The following is a 19,976-nucleotide window of genomic DNA, read 5'->3' on the forward strand; positions in this document are numbered from 1 at the left end:
ATGTATGGTTGTATGCCAATAAACTTTTATTTACAGAAATCAGTGGCAAGGTGGATTTGCTTGGTGGTCCTTCAGCTTTAGCACTGAGCCCTCCAGCAACACCATGGAGACAATACTACACAGAGGGCTTGATGCATATGCAGGGCTCCTCAGGCCTGCAAACACCCTGCCCACACGCTAAGGGGGTATAGTGCATTTTATCCTCAGAAAAATCATAGGAGCAGAGAATTATTATCTCCAAGTTATTGATAAGGAAGCAGACTTAGAGAAGTTTCTTTACCTGCTTGAGGTGTCAAGAGTAGACAGAAAGAGGTAAGCCAGTGTGTGACTGTGATGCCTGTCCCCTCTCCACTCTGCTAGGTGAGTTGCCATCCTCACTTGGCCACAAATGTCTGAGACTTGTGGTTGAGGTGAGTGGAGGCAAGAGACTTTTTTTTTCTCGACCCCTTCTCCTGAGGTCTGAAGCCTTAACCTTGGTCTCATATTAGTATTGTTCTCCTGCCAACCCAGCAATAAAAAGGCAAACACTGCCTTTGGAAGTAAAGGAAAGCTCAATGACCTCATTTAACAGGAACATCTGTAACAATAAACAGGCTACAGTTGAGACTATTAAAAGGAGAGCCAATGAGAGCAAGCATGTTTTAAAAATAAATCAGAATTCATACAGTGCATGATACATTTAGTCTCGCCACAAAAGATCACTCTGGATCCTAATCATTCCAGCACTAGAGTAAAAGTATCAGACAAGGTTCCTCAAATCCTCCTGCTGAGACCTCCTCTGGCATCTGATTAAATTTCATCCATTACTCGGAACTATCAGAAGATGATGGATATGATGGTAATGAGGACCCCAGGGCGCAGAAGCAATCTATCATTGTGGTGTGCTCCCCAAGCAGTCCCTCTCTGACCTAGATGTGGAGGTGAGAGTCCTATTATCTAGGCGGGCAACTGCAGAGGAGGCTCCCCCCATCCATATCAGTCAGCTAGGTGTGCTGGTCACTGAATAACTTGCGCTAGGGTCCCGCACACCTAGTACTTCCTCAGAAACGCTGGAAGGAGTCCAGGAAAAAGCTGGGCAGACGCCCAACCTATGATGCACAGCGTCTGGCTTAAGCGATCAAAGGCAGGGGCTGTATCTGTCTAAGCTGTGCTGCACACCTTCCCACAGACCCACATGAAGGAGGCAGGAAGTGTTTTTTTTCCTCACTGTAGTTTATTCCTATGACAGTTATCTCCCAACATTTTGCTTCTTCCTACCTTCTAATTCATAGTATTGACCTTTCAGGTAACTTTTTGCTTTTTTCTCGCTATATTTAAGATTCACAAGGATGAGATCTGTATCTGAGGCACCTCTGTACCCCTGAAGCCGAGAGTCCCAGTTCTCTCATCAAGTCACCCACCCCGCCAGGGCTACTGGGTCGCCATCTGCTGCACCTTAGGTTGGGAAGAGCTGCACAGAATTCCTATTTCTGCCACCATTTTTGGATACTTGCTTGATAAATTCTAAAATCTTACTTTGCTGTAATGTCAAATCCAATTAAAAATAAATATTGTGACTAAATCCAATATAGGGCAATGAGAAGCATTACACTGTTTTAGAGGATATACACTCCCTTTACCTATACCTACAGTGGTAAACAGAAACAGACAGGTAAACGGACAGATAAAAAGATGGTCTGTTTCACATAATTATACAGTCAAATGTATCCATTGTATATGTTACATATGTGAAGCTTACTGGATGTCAATTATAACTCAATAAGACTGAGCTGATATGTAATAGTGAACATTTATTGCACTGTTATTGTACAAGCAGTTTCATATATGGTGTGCCACTTTTCGTAATTACTATATGAGTTTGTTATTATGCCCATTTTGCTGATGCAATATTAACAAAGCCACAAGGTCAAAATGATAATTTGATCTAGGCGTGCCTGTCTTCAAAGCCCTTGCTCTTTCCAGAACATGACAATGCTTCTGCCTCAGTAAATACGTGCTGAATGAATTAACAGTCAACAGGTAAAAGGCACACAGAGTTTTTCTGCAGACATGATGGTGTCAAATAATCAGTTGTATTAGTTTGTAAACACACACTGTAGATAACACAGTTAAGGAGACACTGATGAAAAAGAAACTGAAATAAGACGTAAAGCTACAGTGAGCATGTAATCCCGTCAGAAAAAAATGCTGAACTGCTAAAACTGGCACACACCAGCTGGCTGGTCTGATGTCATGGGGTTTGCCAAAGGCTGGTTTGACTGGAAAAAGGCCCAAAAACAAATCATTGCTCAGAAGGCAAAGTCAACAGTAATTACAGCACTTAAGACTGAGCAACAGCAAACAAATAGATATTTTAGAATATATGACTTTTTTTTACATAAAAGAGAAACTATATAGCTGATACCTCTTAATTACTCTATATGTGCTCAACAGGGTGAAGGTATCAGCCATGGGTGTCTGTCTTTGTCAACCTGGGCATGCATAAGAAAGTCAGGTGGAATGAACCTCATTGCTATTTTGCACTTCCCATTTAATTCGGGTTAGCATTTAAGACACAGAAGGAGGACCCTGGCAAATCAGAATGGACCAGGAATAGTAAGTCATGGGTTTAAATCCCATAAGATTGACAAGTGCTCTGACCTTTTGATTACTAGCTACACAGCATGCAAAGGCATAGTGCTAAAAGAGAAATCAGACCCACCATTGCTTTGCTTAAATCCCTTCAGAGGCTTCCAACTGGACTATCCCTAGCATTCAATCCAAACTTGATAAAACCTTGCACCATTCATCTCACTACATTGTACATTAAGACCTGTTTATTTCAGTTTTGCAAATATGTCAGGCTCTTTGCACAAGGTAATCCTTAGACCTGGAATAACTCTTTCTTCACATTACCTAGTTAGCTCTTTTGCATCCTTTTGGGTTTTGTCTTAAATTTTAATTTCTCGGAGAAAATGTCCCTGAATACCCTCAATTATTATCCTCTCTCATAGTACCCAGTATTTTCTTTGTAGCAAAAATAGTAATGTTTGGTGCATTTAATTTACTTTCATGACTATTTGTTTTATGTGTCCCATGCAGAGGAGCTGTAAGTTCCATGAATGCAAGAACCAAGCCATTTTTATTTATCACATTCCCAGAGTCTAGCACGACCGTATCTTTTCTTTTTTCTTTTTAGGTGCTCAGTCAGTATTTGCTGAGTGTATGAGTGAATGATGAACATGGCCAAAGTTCTTCACCTCTGTGGCCCTGAGATTTCATGATTTCCTGATCTATAAAGAAATGGATTTGACAAGGTGCTCCCAAGGAACCTTTAGAAAAGAGGTAAGAGGGCAAGGTATGAAGGCCACCTCAGAAGGAAGTGTATGGATTTACAACTAGAGAGAAGGAGGAAACTTCTAACTGGTTTTGATCACGTTTATGCAACAGAAAAAGAAAACAAGGAGTATCCTCATTTCTTATTGACTTTGAAGCTGTAAGTCAGCAATGAGATTATTAATGGTAACTCAAGACTAAACAAAATGATCAAACAATACAACAAAGACTTCAATAAGAATGATGGAGAAACTCATTATTGGCCTTTAAAGAATGAGGTGCTACCTCTGATGGCTATTTGATCTTTAAAGGCAAGTTCAGTCCCCTCAACAAATGTACTCTTTCTCCTCTCTTATATTTCCTATGCTAATTTTAAGTGAAGGCAAACAATTTTGTAATACCCATTGGCTTTCTTTTTTCAATCACAACTTTCAAACTTATCAGATAATAAGCTGAAAAAAAAATGTGTCTTTCTCTTTCCCAGGCACTCTTCCCATTTATGGAGTTTCAAGAACTGCCTGCAAGCAGTGTTCTAAATTATCTGTGGATAATTCTAACATATGAGCCCCAGATTCTGTGGTCCCCAAATATTTTACTTCCATTTTCACCATTTATATCTGTCAGGTTCTTTGTTATTGGTTCTTCAGTCAAAACAAAAACCAACCATGTTCCCAAAGTCTTTGTCTTCTTCAATGCTTAAGTCACCCAGATGATGAGAAAGCGATGGATTACAAACTGCTTATAGTTGGGCTGTAACTTGTTTTTCTCAGTAATATTATCCACCTAGGTAAGGCCAAAAAGAAAATGCTCTATAATAGAAAGCTGTTGCCTTTCCAAAGGAATCTGGCCTTTCTGATGCCCAGCCCAACACTCTTAGGAAAATACACAAAGCTGTCTACCTCCCACAGCTTGCCAAATATAAAATATAAGAGCCATCCTAAATATACAGAATTGCAGAAACACAAAAACACATACTTGCCCAACAGTCCAGAGTTTACACAGCGCCTCCAGGAATATTCTGTGCAACAGCAATCATTATGGAGAGGAATAAAATAAATGAACATTCTGAGGACTCCAAATAAAAGTTCTGGCACTATACCCTATCACGCTTTTCCAATTCCTATGTCCCGTTCACATCTTGAATATTATTTTACCATGTACTCTGAAGGTGCCATATTTCATGGAGCCCCAGATGCTGTTTGTGCTACTCCAGAAGTGGTGAGCACATTGAGTATTTGTCCATTTAATAGGCACTTTCATAAGTCTTCTACAAATATTATCTCAGTTAACTTTTACAACAATTCTATGAGGTTGGTTTTATTTATTATTCAGGAAACCAACGCACACAGAAGTTAATTTTCTCAAGAATAGGATAGCTAGCAAGACCAAAATGTGGAGGTTCAACAAGAAGATATTATTTCTATTTTATAGTTAAGGATATGCTGACTTATAAAGGGAAGAATGACTTAAGTCCTGAATGGCATCTCAACTATGCAGCCCAGCAATTCTTCCACCATAATGTCTACTATGCTATCTAACCCCATTGCCAACGTTAAATTAATGGCTATTGACCCCCTATCTCACTGTGTTTACTTTAGTCTTAGTACTAAGGAGAGGATATCCTCAAATCATTTTGCTCAAGCTCACAGCTTTTTATAGTCATTCTAGGTTAACTATATCATGCAAAATACTAGTCCATGCTGTCCTTGATTCAGCTGAGACAACAGGGTTGTGAGCTTAGAGAATCTAGATTAAACTTCCAAGGCAATCCCCAAATAGGTATATGACCCACTGCTCCTCCCTGTTCCTCTCTAGCAGACCATCCCCAGGGTATTCAAAGGCCCGGGTGAACTCCAAACAGTTATGAAAGGACTAAGAGAAAATTAACAAAGGTGAGGTTCTCCAGAGTGGCTGATCATCACAATCAGCTTTTGACACCTCTATTGCCAAGCTTTACCAAGCCAGAATTTTCATGCATTAGGTCTGGGTTGGGGGCCAAATAGGTTTTTTTTTTTTTTAATTTTTATTTTTATGTTCCCAATACAATTGCAACCCCCTGATTTTGACCCCAATCCTGCCTCCCCCCAAAGTGTGTCTCTGGTTTATAGTTGCTTGTTGATTTTGATTTTTTCTTTATTATAGTTATTCTTTTTCCTGGTCCCTTATTTAGGTTTTCTAGATTCCTGTTATGAGTGAAACCATCCGGTATTTTTTTCTTTTTCTTTCTGGCTTATTTTGCTGCGCATGATCCCTTCCAGCTCCATCCATGTTGCTGCAAATTGCATGTGTTTATCTTTTTTGAATGCTGAGTAATATTCCATGGTGTATATGTACCACATCTTCTTGATCCAGTCATCTCAAATAGGTATTTTTTGACAGAGCACTCCAGATGACTGTAATGATCAACCACATTTGGGACAACTGGACTGAGATAGTAAACTCTATTATTTTACCTGTTCCCTTATCTTCACTCCTTCTTAGACCATCTGCCTCTAACATTTTCATGTTTTCCTTACATAAAAAATGACTAGCAGCAACAATAGCACTAAAACCCTTCCTTATATCCTATTTCTTCCTAGGTTACCAGTGACCTTTCTCCTTTTCTCAATCAGCCATATAAGTTGGAAGTGTGTTCTACACTGATTCTCCACTTCTTGCCAATCCATTCAGCCCTCATCTAGTCCCTGTGCTCATGCCATTGCATCCCTCCACTGTCCCCTCCACACTTATAGATGTCCTCAATATTCTACCCTAGTTTTCGCCTTCTGTCAAGGTAGCTACATATCTAGATATCTCCGCTTAAAGTCTGTCAGTTGGTTTTATCCAAATTAAAAAACAAATCAAAACAAAAACCAAATCAAACCAAAGCCAAAAGAAAATTCCTCAGACTAATGTACAAGGCCCATTAAAATTTGGCTTAGTGTTAATCTAGTTTTCTCTTACTTATTCCCTTCTGACATGGTGACTGGTGCAGGCTGCAGTTCTTACAGATTCCCAAATGGGAGATGTACTTGCCACAAGCCAACACTCTGATTTACTAGGTCTGGGTTTCTCCATTATCTGGATACTTCCTTTTGCTTTTCTTAAGACCCAGTTTGAATTTTATAATCTGAGTCAAGTGCCCATGGTTTACCTCATGACAGCACTTGCCACTGCATTACAACTGTATTTGTGTGCCGATTTTTCTCCTCTCTCCACTCCCAATACACATAATTCCAATAAATGGGGAACTCTCTAAAGATAGGAATTCTTTCTTGATTATTTTGGTGTCTGCCATGGCTGCTACCACATAATTGTGAACCTGAGAGAAGTTCTTTATGAAGAACAAAGGATTCCAAGTTAATTTTGGGCTTCAAGCTGTTAAGTGGCACAGGGAACATGGAGTGAGGAGGTGTGGGTGGAAGAGAAAATATTACAGGTTTGGTTTTGTAGAAAGATTTTGAAGATCAGACAGAATACAGTGATGGAGGGTATATCTCTTCATCTCAAACAGTCTATTGCAGAAAGGTCATTGGGCTGAGTAAGAACATATAATTTTTAGTTATGTCAATACCAACAATTTGTTGTTTGACTTTAGGTATATCAGTTAACTTTTCTGGATCTGATTTTCTTTTCTTTTTTTTTTTTTTTAAAGATTTATTTATTTATGCATACAAGAGCTGGGGTACAGGCCAGAGATGTGGGGGGTGAGAGGATTTACCAGAGACAGAGTGGGGAACAGAACAGGCAGAGTGACTGAAACACACGGCTGAGGGGAGCAGAGGGTGAGTTAGGAGAGGTCTGCCTTGCCATGTGGGTTGCTCCCTGGCTGGCCGGGGATCGAACTCATGGTGCAGAGGCTGCAGATTGCTTCATAGGGCGGTGCTTAACCCCTTTTGCCACCAAGGAGGCCCTGGGTCTGATTTTCACCTATAAAATGAGGTGAGTAGTTATGTTCTTGAAATCTATGGTAAGGATAAGATCAAAGCATAAAATGACATGTGAGGCATGTCATTTTTGTGTTTTTTGTGTGTTCACTGTGTGGACAGACTCACAATGGTTAGTTTAATGTGAATGATTTTATGTATCTACATATTATGAGTTACCTAGGACATTTATGTGTGTTGATTTGCTGCTAAGTTAAGAAAACAGTGCTACACACTGCAAATCACACCCACATTTTTCATTACTAAGTTCTTTCAGAAATCTTAATTATTCCATGATAAGAACGGGCAAACCCAAGCACAAAGAAAACCCTAGTTTTACTCACCTATTCGCCTACTCAATAAGCATTTATTGTGTGCCTTCTATGGGCAACATATTGGCTGGGTACTCAGCATAGCATAAAAAAAGCAAATCAAAAGGAGCAGAAGGTCAAGTAGATGCTCAATATAAAACAATTAAAATTTTATAATTAGAAAGTACTGTGAAGAAATAAAGAGTTATACCTGGGTGGACAAAAATGGATGCCCCAGTGTCTAGCTCCTTGGGGATGGCTACGGACTGTAGACATTATCTATCAGTGTGTCTTCTCCCACTACTTAATTGTGCTGCTTTTCCTTTCACCCAGGCTACCATTCTCCATCTTAGCACCTGCCTCCTGGTGAATCCAACATGCTACAATAGACAAGGCATTCTCAGCTATGAAGGTCATGAAGGCATGGGCCTTGAAGAATGATTGATAATTTACAGGTCAGAGAAGGTATTACCTTCTGGGAAGAAATAGTTAATATGAGCAAAAATTATGGCAGGCCAGTAATTTGACCAAAGGGAAGTAATTTGCTGAGGATAGGAACGTAAGGGCTTAAGGGGAAGAAAGAAGACAGAAAGATGATGTTGAAAGGTCTCTGCCTTTGTCTTGAAGTGAAGGGAAGCCATCAAGGATTTTCGAGAAATGGGGTTCTAAATCAGGTATTTTCAAAATACCTGCTGAGTACAGGATATATTGAAAAAGAGACTAAAAGCAGAGAAAATCTCAGGAAGATTCCTGCAGTAATTAACCTTCTAGAAAGACAATGCAGATCTAAGTTTACAGTGTTAACACTGAAGAGAAAGGGGATTTAAGAGACATCTTCAAACTATGGAATCTGAGCCAAATTTCCTTCTCAGTGAAAAGAGGATAGTGAGATCTGTCACACATCAGTGTAAGCAGCAGGAAGAACACACATTTGCCTAATAAGATGTCTTGTCTAAAATAAATCCTTAAATATTCCTTCACTCACACTCTTATTTGGTCACTAACTCAAGTTTAGTCAAAACTGTTAGAACTTGAGAAGTGTTGAGTAGAAAAATTCTAGGAAGGATTTCTTGTGTAACCAGCATACAGATATCAATAATTGGGATAGTGAATCCAGACTGAGGAATAAGTTTAGAGGAAAACTTTTTTTTACTCTTTAATTTTTTGAGGAAGCTATGGGATAACCATAGACATGTGTCAGAATAAAGTTTGGAAATGGGCCAGGGCTGGAGATAGAGATTTGGAACTGTGTACAACAAGATGGAAAGTGAGGTGCTACTAATTTGAGAATATCTGGGGAGATAAGGAAGGTGGCATAGAAGACATGTGGGATCATCTACCTTAAGGAAAAAAAAGACTCAGAAAAAAGTGAGGAGGACTGAGCAGAGAAGAGGATCAAAGGCACAGAATAATGTTATAGAAACCAAAAGATGGTAGAGTTCCAAAAAAGAAATTTACATGTCAATTGCTATACACAGTTAAGTGAAACTGTGGAAGTGCCATTTGACATTCTTCAAGTGGACAATGATATAGTGAAAAGTTGGGACATGTAAATGTTGAACTGGAGTAGACTGGTTAAGTCAATGATATACAATTATTATGACAATGGTACAGAAGTATATTTATTTACATATACACAAAAGGGAGATTAGGGTATATTTGCTAAGTTAAAAAAAAAAGTCTGTATCCTTTATGACGTTGTGTGCTATGAGTATAGGGAAAGCACTTGAATGAAGGGGAAATTAAGGCAAAGAAAAGTGCCCTTAATTGTATGTGTGTGTGTGTGTGTGTGTGTGTGTGTGTAAACTGTATAAACTGAATCACATAATGTTAAGAAGCAAAATTTCCAAGTGACTGAATAGTTTTAGGCATTGTATAAAGAATCACCACATCTTTTGACATTAATGCAATCATGATGATGTGGTAATTAGATATAAAAACACCACAAATTCCCAATTTGGTTATTTTTGTTCTCTTCTTTTAGGTAGAACATAGCTTTTCACTGCATCAGTGTTAGCATATCTAACAGATAATGTTCTTGGTATTTTAAAGAAAAGAGAAAAACTTAACAGCACAAAACCAATCACTGTCACTCTCACAAGGAAGTGATGAAGGCTCTGAATTTAGCAGCACAATCTACAGCCTTCAGTGCCCACCTGTACCTCCTGCAGCATTTACCTCTGTAATGTGACTTATAAACGCCCCTTACACCCCGTGAATCCTGTTTCTCAATGAAGACTGTAACGCAACCAAGATCGAAGTTTGAAACTTCAAATGCTCTTTAAATCAAACACAATAAAGAAAGTTCAGACATTTTTTCTTTTGGTGAGAAAAACTAACTCCCACTTCTACTCTCACCTCAATTGCATAACTCAAGAGAGCAAGAGGCAACTTTTCTTGGACTCTTCAAATAAACTCTCTTTAGGGATCAGGCTACGTACAAGAAAATAGCTCAGCAGGAATTTGAAGGAAAAAAAAGAGAAAGTGAGAAACTAGGGATAAAAGCAGGGAAGAACCTGAGCAAAACATTACCAGCACCATAATATAACATATGCACTGTCAAGCATTAGTTACTTGAATGGAATCAGGGACAAGGAATCAATTTAGAAAATAGAGATCTGGCAGGGATGGTTTTAAGAAAAAGAATACACATGTGTGTCGGCTAGAAGGGCATGTGACCCAGTTTTGGCTAAATGAAGCTAAGAATGGTTTACAATTTATGTGAGTCTGTTTGCAGTGAGTTTGAAAGGCAATCTGAAACTATGTTATCAATTAGGGACCCATTGATGGATTATATACAGTCTGAAAGAGCCTTTGGCTAGACATCTTACAGATGTAAATATCAGACATGTGATAGCCTATGAAGCACATTAATTCTACTGTGAAAGGGGGCACGAGCTGGGGAGTAGAAAAGGGGAAGCTCTGAGGTCACCCCCTTCACCATCTACTACTCTTCTCATATTACAAATGACTGCTGGAGACTGTGGACTTTGGGATGCAGCCACTGCCTGGTGGAATGTCACAAAAGTTCAAATAAAAACAAGTCAGTTTTCAAATACCCAAACATTGCCAAAAGCTGCTTGTAAATCTAGTACGTCAACTATGTTGAGAACAACTCCTAGTACATTATACTTGAGACATGTTTGTAGAATTAGCAAATTTCAAGACCTGATATTCCATGACATACCTCTGTCTTCACCATTCTCTTCTTCCCCACTTACTGCTTTTTCATATCATATCCCTCTTGACAAATAAATACTTAAATGGAAACAGGATATTATCAGGCTTCCCAATTATTTATGCAGCTGAGTTCCAGGCTAAAACTCAACTCATAGAAGACAATCTTAGGATAACTAAAAGGTTTTTAACACCTCTTCCCAGGGTTTTGATCTCAGTTGATGATCTTGCTTCCTAATTCTCTGAGAAAAGAGAATCACCTAAGGTCATGTCTCCAAGCTCCCCATACTATATCGTTATAGGCATCTCTTCACACTTACTCTTCATTCCCTCCTCTTACCAAAAATCAATGATCTGTGCTTCTAGGCCCTCAATTTGTAATCCCATCATCTCTTGCCTAATCAAGGAAAAGGCTGTAGCAATCATTGGCTGTGTCAGTGGTTTCTCTATTGGATCATTCCATGTAGCATATAAGCCTGCTACAACTTCTTGCAATTTAAAAATATTCTCTTGAGTCCACATGGTCTTCCAGTGAAACTTTTAGAAGTTCATATACTTATAGTCTTCAACTCCCCTCCTCCATTCTTAAGAGCTTGAACCAACCAGGATCAGTTTGTCATTTTATTCTTATTATCCAAACAATCCTTGTCAAGTTCACCTACATGTTGCAAAATCCAATGGTTTGTTTTCTTAGCCTTCATCTTACTGGGCCTACTTAACACAGTTGATGGCTCCTTCCTTCTTGAAACCCTTTCTTCACTTGGCATCAAGAAGGTGGCTCTCGGGGCCTCCCTGGTGGTGTAGCGGGTTGAGCGCCACACTGTGAAGCTGTCCACAGTCTCTGAAGTGCAGGTTTGATCCCAGCTGGCTGGCGAGAATCTCACATGTTGTACGGCAGACCTTTTTTGTCCTGCCCGCTGCTCCCCTCAGCAGTGTATTTCTGTCAACTGCCTGTTCTGCTCCCTGCTCTGTCTCTGGCAAATCCTCTCACCTTCCCGCGCTTCTGGCTTGTAGCCCAGCTCTTGTATAAAAAGAAATAAATCTTTAAAAAAAAAAAAGAAGGCCCTCGTCCTTTTCCTCCTACCAGACTGACTTCTTTCTCAGATTCCTTTATTGTCTCCTCTTCATTTTGATGGGAAAGTATTCCAAGACTCTGTCCTTGGAACCCTTCTCTTATCTACCCATAGCTACCTGCTGCCTGCTTTTATTGAGTATTGGGATATGAGCACTGTCCATAGATGATTAATCTTACCTTTCCAGTCTGGCCTATTAACTGGACTCCAGACTTGTATAGACAACTACATCAGAGACATTTCACTTGGATATCTAATACACACTTCCAACTTAACTTTTACACACTTTCAACTTAACTTTCCTCAAACTGAAATGTTGATTACCACCTCCCACACAAACCTGCTCTCCCGCCCCCCCCCCCGGATATCCCCATTAAGGTAAAAGGTAACTCTATTCTCACTGATAAGACCAAGTATGTTGGAAGTCTTTCCCGAGTGACTCTACCTTTAATACCACACACTCTGCCCCATCCCCCATCCAGTTAATCAGCAAATTTCAATGGTTCAACCTTCAAAATATATTCAGAATCCAATCATTTCTCATCACTATTACTATACTATTAATGCATTCATCAACTCTCATCAGGATTTTAGAAGAATCTCCTAGGTGGTCTCCCTGCTCCCACCCTCTTCACCTTGTTAGAAACTATTTTTTGCCACAGAAGTGGTAAATCTTTTAATCTAAGTTCAATCATGTGACTTCTGTGTAAGCCCTTTTTTCCCTCTAATCCACATCCTCCCACACCCCCACCGCCCAACCCCATCACCTTCTACTTCACTCAGAACAAAAGCTAAAGTTCTTGCATTGGTCAATGTAGCAAGGCTTCTGGTGACCTAGCCCCCAAATCACCCCTCAAGCCTTGTCTTTTTGTACTCTTCCCACCTTTTTCACTCACACTGCACCTTCCTGGTGTTTCCGAGTACACCAAACACCTTCCCAACTCAAAGCCTGTGTCCCTAGGACATACTTCCTTCAGTCATATTCATTATTTACAACCAACTTACTCAGATCTCACTAAAATAAGTCATCTTCTTCTCCTTCCTTTCCACAGTGCCTACCCCCAGCCCAAAGTATTCCTGACATCTCATCCCGTGTTACTTTTCTTCCATAACACTCACCATCATTGACATGTATACCTGCTTGTCTATTTGTTTACCATCTATGTGTCCCAGATTTCAGAATATATGTTTTTTGTTTTGCTTACAGTTGACCTAGTAAAAAGGAGAGTGTTTGCCACATAGAAGGTGGCTAATAAATACTTATTGAATGAACTCTTATTTTATTTATTCATCCCAGTTAAGTAGGTAGGTCATCATGACCTTGCAGAATCACTTCTGTAGTCACTAAGAGACAGGCATAAAAGACAACTATTAGTGATGGAGACATATCTCAACTATAACCTCATTACCAGAAACTAGGAACAGATATAAAATAGGCATTAAAGATGCCCTTGGCTCGGGTAGCTTCCAGATCCTTGAGGGTCTGTCTGACTGAGTTGGGTGATCCTAGTAGTAGAGTTTCACTGACTCCCAAGTGAGCATGAGACACTCTCTGCCCGAACCTTCTTACAGCCCCAGTCACACAGCCAGGAGTATAGTGGAGCTTCATCTAGAACCTTAGCACCACACCGAGGAGCTATTATCAGAGACACATTAAGCAAGGTACTGACTACTAGTAAGGAGCACAAATGCATTTGAAAATAGTCTTTAATCCCTTCCTACCTCCCCTCTCTCCCCTTCTCTGATTATAAAAACAAGGTATGCTTAGTACAAAGTTAGAAAATTAAAAAGTTAAAAATATCTGCACTTCCAGCACTATAACTTAAGTACTAACTCAGAGTGATGAGCCCTTCCAGGTTCCATGTATAAAATGCACTCATAAAAAAATATATTCAAGGCAATAGCTCACATGTTATCATGTACTATAGACATTTTACCTACACACATGTTGGATTGCATTATGTATTTTTGGGACACATTAAATTTGATCTTATTTAAAGATGGTTATTTCAACCTCAAGTCTTTGGCTCTAAAAACATGTTTTGTGATACTGACCATATTTGACGGAAAAGGGGTAAGCAGTGCATCTGGGAATCAGAAGACTTAATTAAGCTCCAGCTCTGTGCTGATTATGGAAATCTTCCACAATTCAACTTTCTTCATCCATTCCATGCCCTTCTGCACTCTTTTCAACTATTTTCTTATGAAAAATATTTTCATTTAGCTTCTTCCTTTTTAGTAGTAAACCTCACCTGTTCCGGGTCTCCAGATTCTCTGGCCAATAAGAAAATGACTGAGTCATTCTACATTAGTCCAGACAATATGTGCTGGCTGACTTAGGTTCACTCTTTAGCTAGCTGCTATAGTCTTATTATTCCTGAATAATAGAAAGCTTATAGTTCTTTCTTTCTAGACCTAATAGATTGCCTGGTTTGTATATACAATTTCCAAAGGCTACAATTCTTTTGGACAGAGAGAGGCTGGGGCTCTAAAAGTAAATATTCTGGTCCTCTGGCTTCTCCTTTAGGTTTTACATGCCCACAAAAGCATGGAATTTGGAAAATGTAGTTCTTCATGGTTAAGGATTAGCACCTTCATTTTTATATCAATAAGGGAAGCCTTGAGACCCTTCTGAGTTTCATATACTTCCTTGGTAAAAACTGAGGGTTAAAGCTCGTAGGTGATTTCTAAAGCTCTTTCAGCTCTTAAACGGAAGCCTTTAGTTTCCGAGGTCCATCAATCAACATGAGCCATATTATAAAACAGAGGGTGGAAATACGGACTAGAGCTCCAGAGCAAGAAAACACAACTAGGTCTAATGTAATTTAATAAATGCAAAAGCTCAGCAAAGGAGATAATGAGTAGAAGAACCTAGCAGAATCTTGACATGTGCCTGCCATACAGCTCTACAGTCCCATACTCAATACATGTTGGCCCAATTTTCTTCCTCTTCTCTTTCTCTTGAGGGTCAACTTTGCAGCAAGAAATATCTAAAGTATATGACATTTTCCTTCAAATCTTAAAGAAAATATCTAAAGCAGCACATTTATTCAACTTGAACATCATGGAATATAGTTCACCTTTTTAAAATCAAGAGATTACTGACCTGAATTCAAGTCTCGTCCTGGATTGAAGGCCCGACTATTAACAGTAGTAGAAAGTCGATCACAACTAATTGTCCTAGATACATTGGTATTAAAGTTTCCATCAAATCTGAAACAGAAGAATCAATAGTATTTATTTGGTGATTACTCAATAAATATAGGAAAACAGACAAAAATAGTTCATAACGTATAAGAAGTAGATCTGCTCATGAAGTTGTGGTTTAGATTTTAAGTATTACAAAAAGCACTTCAGAACAGCATGAGGAAAAACATCTGCATATAGAAGGTTTTAGAAACCAAGCTTAATTCTAAGAAGCTAAAGAAATAATCAGCATTTGAACCAACTCCCCTTTTCCCCTCCAATGAATTAGAGACAAGTATTATAGATAAAAACAGAAAACAGATTTGACAAAATTTGGACTAGAATCACAAAATTCAGATTTGAGTGCAATGTAATATATGAGACACTTCCCCAAATTATACTATGTGAAAATCAACAACCAAGAATGAAAGTGAAGGTGAAGAGGGCTGTGGAGCAGGAAAGCTCTAGATGAATCCCTGCTCCATCATTACTAAATGTGCAATCTTGGACAAATTTTTCATTTCTCTTCAACACATTTTTCAATTTTTCCAAGCCTCAATTTTCTTATCCAAAAAAGAAAAAACAACTTATTTTCTGAAACTGAGGAAAGGTTATAAATAATGTACTGAAGTTTCTGTCAGGATACATGTCACATAGCTGGCACCTTGTATGTAAATAAGACTAAGGTCTTTTTAGATTTCCAGTATAGTAAAAGCTAGTACTAGAGCTAGAATAATGTTGTAACTCTGGTAGTAGCTGCTAAATAAATATTACGGTAATCAATGACTTGTGTGCTAGAGCCAACAATAATTTCAAAGAATATAACAGGAAAACAAACCAACTAATTTATAGTCACTTAGTGTTTTTTTTTTTTTTAAGTGAATTTAATCAGATCTAACAAAAGAGAAAACTCTTAAACTTCTAAGTAATCTATTTAGGATTTTAGATACTAAGAGGACCCATGAAGTCTCTAAGGATTTCCCCAAAGAAAGTTAATCTGCAGTTAGTTTTTTAAAAACATGTTGAAATGTATGCCTCAGATGAATGCCATTAATGAACTCCCATGAACACAGGTAGAGAAACTATATAATCAAAACTATATAATCACAGAGACCACCTTAAAAATCAAGATCCATTTGATTACCCACATGAACTTTATTGATCACCTCTCATAATATGTGAGAACTACTAAATTGAACTGACTGGAATAAACGAGGATTGGACTCAATAGCAAAAGTTAAAATGGTTTGGTTTTGATATGCATCTCAAAGAAGGACATAATTAGATTTTGAGACCTTTAGTCCAGTCCCTAACCCCATACAGAATTTTATCAACATTGTCAACCGTGCCTCAAAAGACAGTTGTTTCACAGCGTGGCTGCTCTTCCTCTGGACCTGCTCCAATCTGTCTAGACAAGAAGACTGCTGCCCCAAAAGCTACATAGAGAAAAGAAGAGATTAACACACCAGCAGCTGCCTGGGTGCATGCTGGCAAAAATGAAGTAATCTCAATGTCCCTCTCATTTTAGTATCTGAATATATGTGAAGCAAGAGGAAATTTCTGGCTCTCCACTCTCTAGCATAACCACATTAGATCTCTTCCTGGACATACTTTTAAATAAGACACCAGAAAGTACTTAGTATTTGTGAAGAGAACTCATAAAAGAATGAGTGTGGTTGTGCTGCAACAAAACTTTATTTTCAAAAATAAGTAGTGTGTCAGGCATGTTTCACCACCTTGGTCAAGATCAGAACAGTCTTGAGAGAATCCTCTGAGATGATGAAAATACATTATTTTTGCGCTGTCCAATATGGTAGCCACATGTAACTATTGAGCATCTGAATGTGGCTAATGCAACTGAGACACTAAGTTCTTTATTTTGTTTAATCTTAATTAAAATGCAAATAGTGAATGAACTGTGGCTACCAATTAGACGATGAAAATCTAGAAGGTTTTCCTGATTATTTGTCTAGTCATCCTTCAGGTCTCTATATTTCTTCAGAAAGGCCTATCTAGATTGTGGATGACTTCTTAGTCTGTGACAAATTGTCCCATCTTCTCTCAAAGCAAGCACCATTAATTTTAACTTATGGTTCCATTTGGGTATTTTTTAAGAATGAATTTTTATGGATCAGGCTCAAGATTAGATAAGAGCCCCTTGAGGGCAGGTACCGTGTCTTCTCTGTATCAGTGTATCTAGAATACTTAGCACTGTTCATTGTCAAAAGCAGGTGATCATGTTAACTAATCTTCCACAAACATCCATTGTGCTAACCACAAGTCTGATCCTTAGTTTCTCCAGGGCTCTGGAAGTACCAGCATGTGAGGATCATGACTAAGATGAATGATTCCTAGTTAATGAAACTGCCCTTATTCACCCATCACCTGAAAGGTATACTGGAATGCAGGCTCCTGGGGTTCACCTTGGCAAAGTCTGATTTAGTGAGTCTGAGGCCCAGGAATGTGACTTTGACAGACTTTCAAGGGATGCAGAATGACTTTCTATGTGAGTCCAGAGAAACTGAGGACAGAGGATCTTCTAATTTGGAACAAAAGAACAGAATAATTTTTAGGGATGCCTAAAATTCATATCTGGACTTGTGTGCAAATCATGACCCTTTTTTATCCCTAACTCATTTTACAATTGAGGAAAGGGACACCAATAGAAATGTGAACCGATTACTCAACTAATCCCTGTCCAAAGATGAACCACATACCACAATGCTTAATTTAAAAGGAAGAATTTGCTAAAAAGGGCAACTCAGGAGAGTTACTGATAGTTTCTCCCAGGAAGAATATAAGTATGGGGGGCCCTATCTCTATAGGCAGAGTCTTCCCAGACAGGACCTGTGCCATCAACCCCACCCATCCAGAGAACTAAAGTACCATGCTCAACACTCATAGCTTCTCTGAGCTTGTGAAATGAACACTTACTTCTGGGGAGCAAGGAGACCAGGAAATTATTTTTACATTTGTTTTCCTTTCTGAACTGAAAAGACCATTTCTAAGAGCATTAACAAAAACATTTTTATAACAATATAAATGGAAGTGACTTATTAACAAAAGTAGGTACTCGGCAAACATTTGTCAGTCATAAAAAAAGTTTCACAATTTAGTACTTGCCATCAATCATCTACCCAACCTCTTCCTACTATCTCCCAACCTATTGTTCTAGCTAGAGCAGTCCTTCTGTGTGTTTTTCACTGGATTCCAACAGTGATGCTCTCTGGGTTTACTGCACCTATTCTACAAGCCCAGTTCTACTTCCTCCTCCTCCCTGAAATGTCTCTTGTCAGCTGCAGCCTATGAGGATCCCTTCCCTTCTTCACACTGACTAATGCCATTCTGCTTCCTAATTCCATGCTTGTGTACCTTTTTCTTATATTATTTGGTAACCAGGCTTAAAATAGTTGACATCATCATAATTGACTTTCATTACAGAGCAATTGATTTTAGGTTCTGTTTATATAGCAACAAAATGCTAATCAATAAAACTTTCAAAATAAGACTTATAAATAATGGGCAAAGTATCTTATTTTGTTTTCCCCTTATACCTAGTAAAAACTGTATTGAAGGGAGATGCCGCAAGTTTTTGTTATACTAGTCTTACAGTCTATACCCCACCACAGAGCAGATGAACACCCAATTCTCTCCAAAATCTTTCATGTATTTGAGGAGTCTTAGTTCCCCTAATAGGACTATAAGTTACTTGAGGAACTATAGTTCCCTTTCAGGTCTAGCACACAGCTAGTTCTCCATAAATTCCTATTGACTAATGACAAGACACAGAGTTACCAGAAAGCTCTGCATGTTTTATTCAGTCAGAGTCATTGAACATCCATGATGCACCAGAAATTGCTACCCAGGCAAAGCACGATTATGGCATGGTCAGGAATATAGGCTTCGGAGGTGCACAGAGCTGGACTGGAGTTTGGGTTAAATTACTTCTTCTTGTGTAACTCTTGCACATAATTCACATTTTTTAAGCCTCCATTTTTCTCATCTATAAAATAGTGGTATTAATAGAAGCTATTTTATACAATTGTGTTAAGACTTAAATCAGAAAATGGCTCCTAAGTCCTGGTTCACAGTAAGCATTTAACAAATAGAAATAACTATTATTGGATGCATTAATAACGAAAACATTTAACTGTTCCTAAAAGTGCTTATCCTGTCAAGTATATCCAAGTACTTTACATGGATTAACTCATCTGACCTTCACAAACCCCAGGGGAATGCTATTATTATCTCTCCTTGAAGACCAGGAAACTGAGGCATAGAAATGTTAAATTAAGAAGCCCAAGTTCACAACTGGGGAGTAGCAGAACTGAGAAGTGAACATATTTGAGTTCTCATTTATAATGAATATGTTAGAGTGTAACTTGATAAACCAATCAATAAATCATTACCTAAAACAGCTGGAGTAGAATTCTGTTCTCTCAAAGGAAAGACCTACTCTGAAAGAGTGTAGGTCTTCAGGGGGAATCTTTGCTTTTTCTTAAAATAAAAATGACAGTACCTAACCATAAAGTTTCACAATGGAAAGCTGGATAGAAAGAACTCTGTGGGCAAAGATGAAGATGTGGAGGAAGAGGATAAAGCTATTAAAGGCAGTTGTCTATTGATTGTAGGCAACTTAAATTTTTAAAAATGTTCACCACTCGCATAACTATGGTAGCTTTGAGGAGACTATTTTTTTCAATTGTAGAAAAGCCTCTAGCTCCCTTCCCATGTAGTAGTGACATCTGAGATGTGCCAGGGAACTAGCTTATATTCCTGACCATGATGTAATCGTGCTTTGCCTGGGTAGCAATGTCTGGTGCATCACAGATGTTCAATGAATCTGACTAAATAAAACATGCAGAGCTCTCTGGTAACTTAACTCTATGTCTTGTCATTAGTCAATAGGAATTTATGGAGAACTAGCTGTGTGCTAGACCTGAAAAAGAACTATAGATCCTCAAGTAACTTACAGTCCTATTGAACTAAGACTCCTCAAATATATGAAA

The 19,976-nt window shown here is 38.6% G+C and overlaps 1 protein-coding gene across 1 annotated transcript in view; it reads right to left on the minus strand.

The window, feature by feature from the left end:
- The window catches only part of CACHD1 (cache domain containing 1), a 205,320-nt gene that overhangs the window by 58,892 nt on the left and 126,452 nt on the right, over positions 1-19,976 (minus strand). Inside the window, exon 4 of the mRNA XM_037500618.2 lies at positions 14,888-14,994. Within this exon, the coding sequence (XP_037356515.2) occupies positions 14,888-14,994 (107 nt within the window). The remainder of the gene's footprint in view (positions 1-14,887; positions 14,995-19,976) is intronic.

Source organism: Talpa occidentalis, unplaced genomic scaffold (assembly GCF_014898055.3).
Source record: "Talpa occidentalis isolate TD23 unplaced genomic scaffold, MPIMG_talOcc4v2.1 talOcc4.9, whole genome shotgun sequence".
Classification (NCBI taxonomy): Eukaryota; Metazoa; Chordata; class Mammalia; order Eulipotyphla; family Talpidae; genus Talpa; species Talpa occidentalis.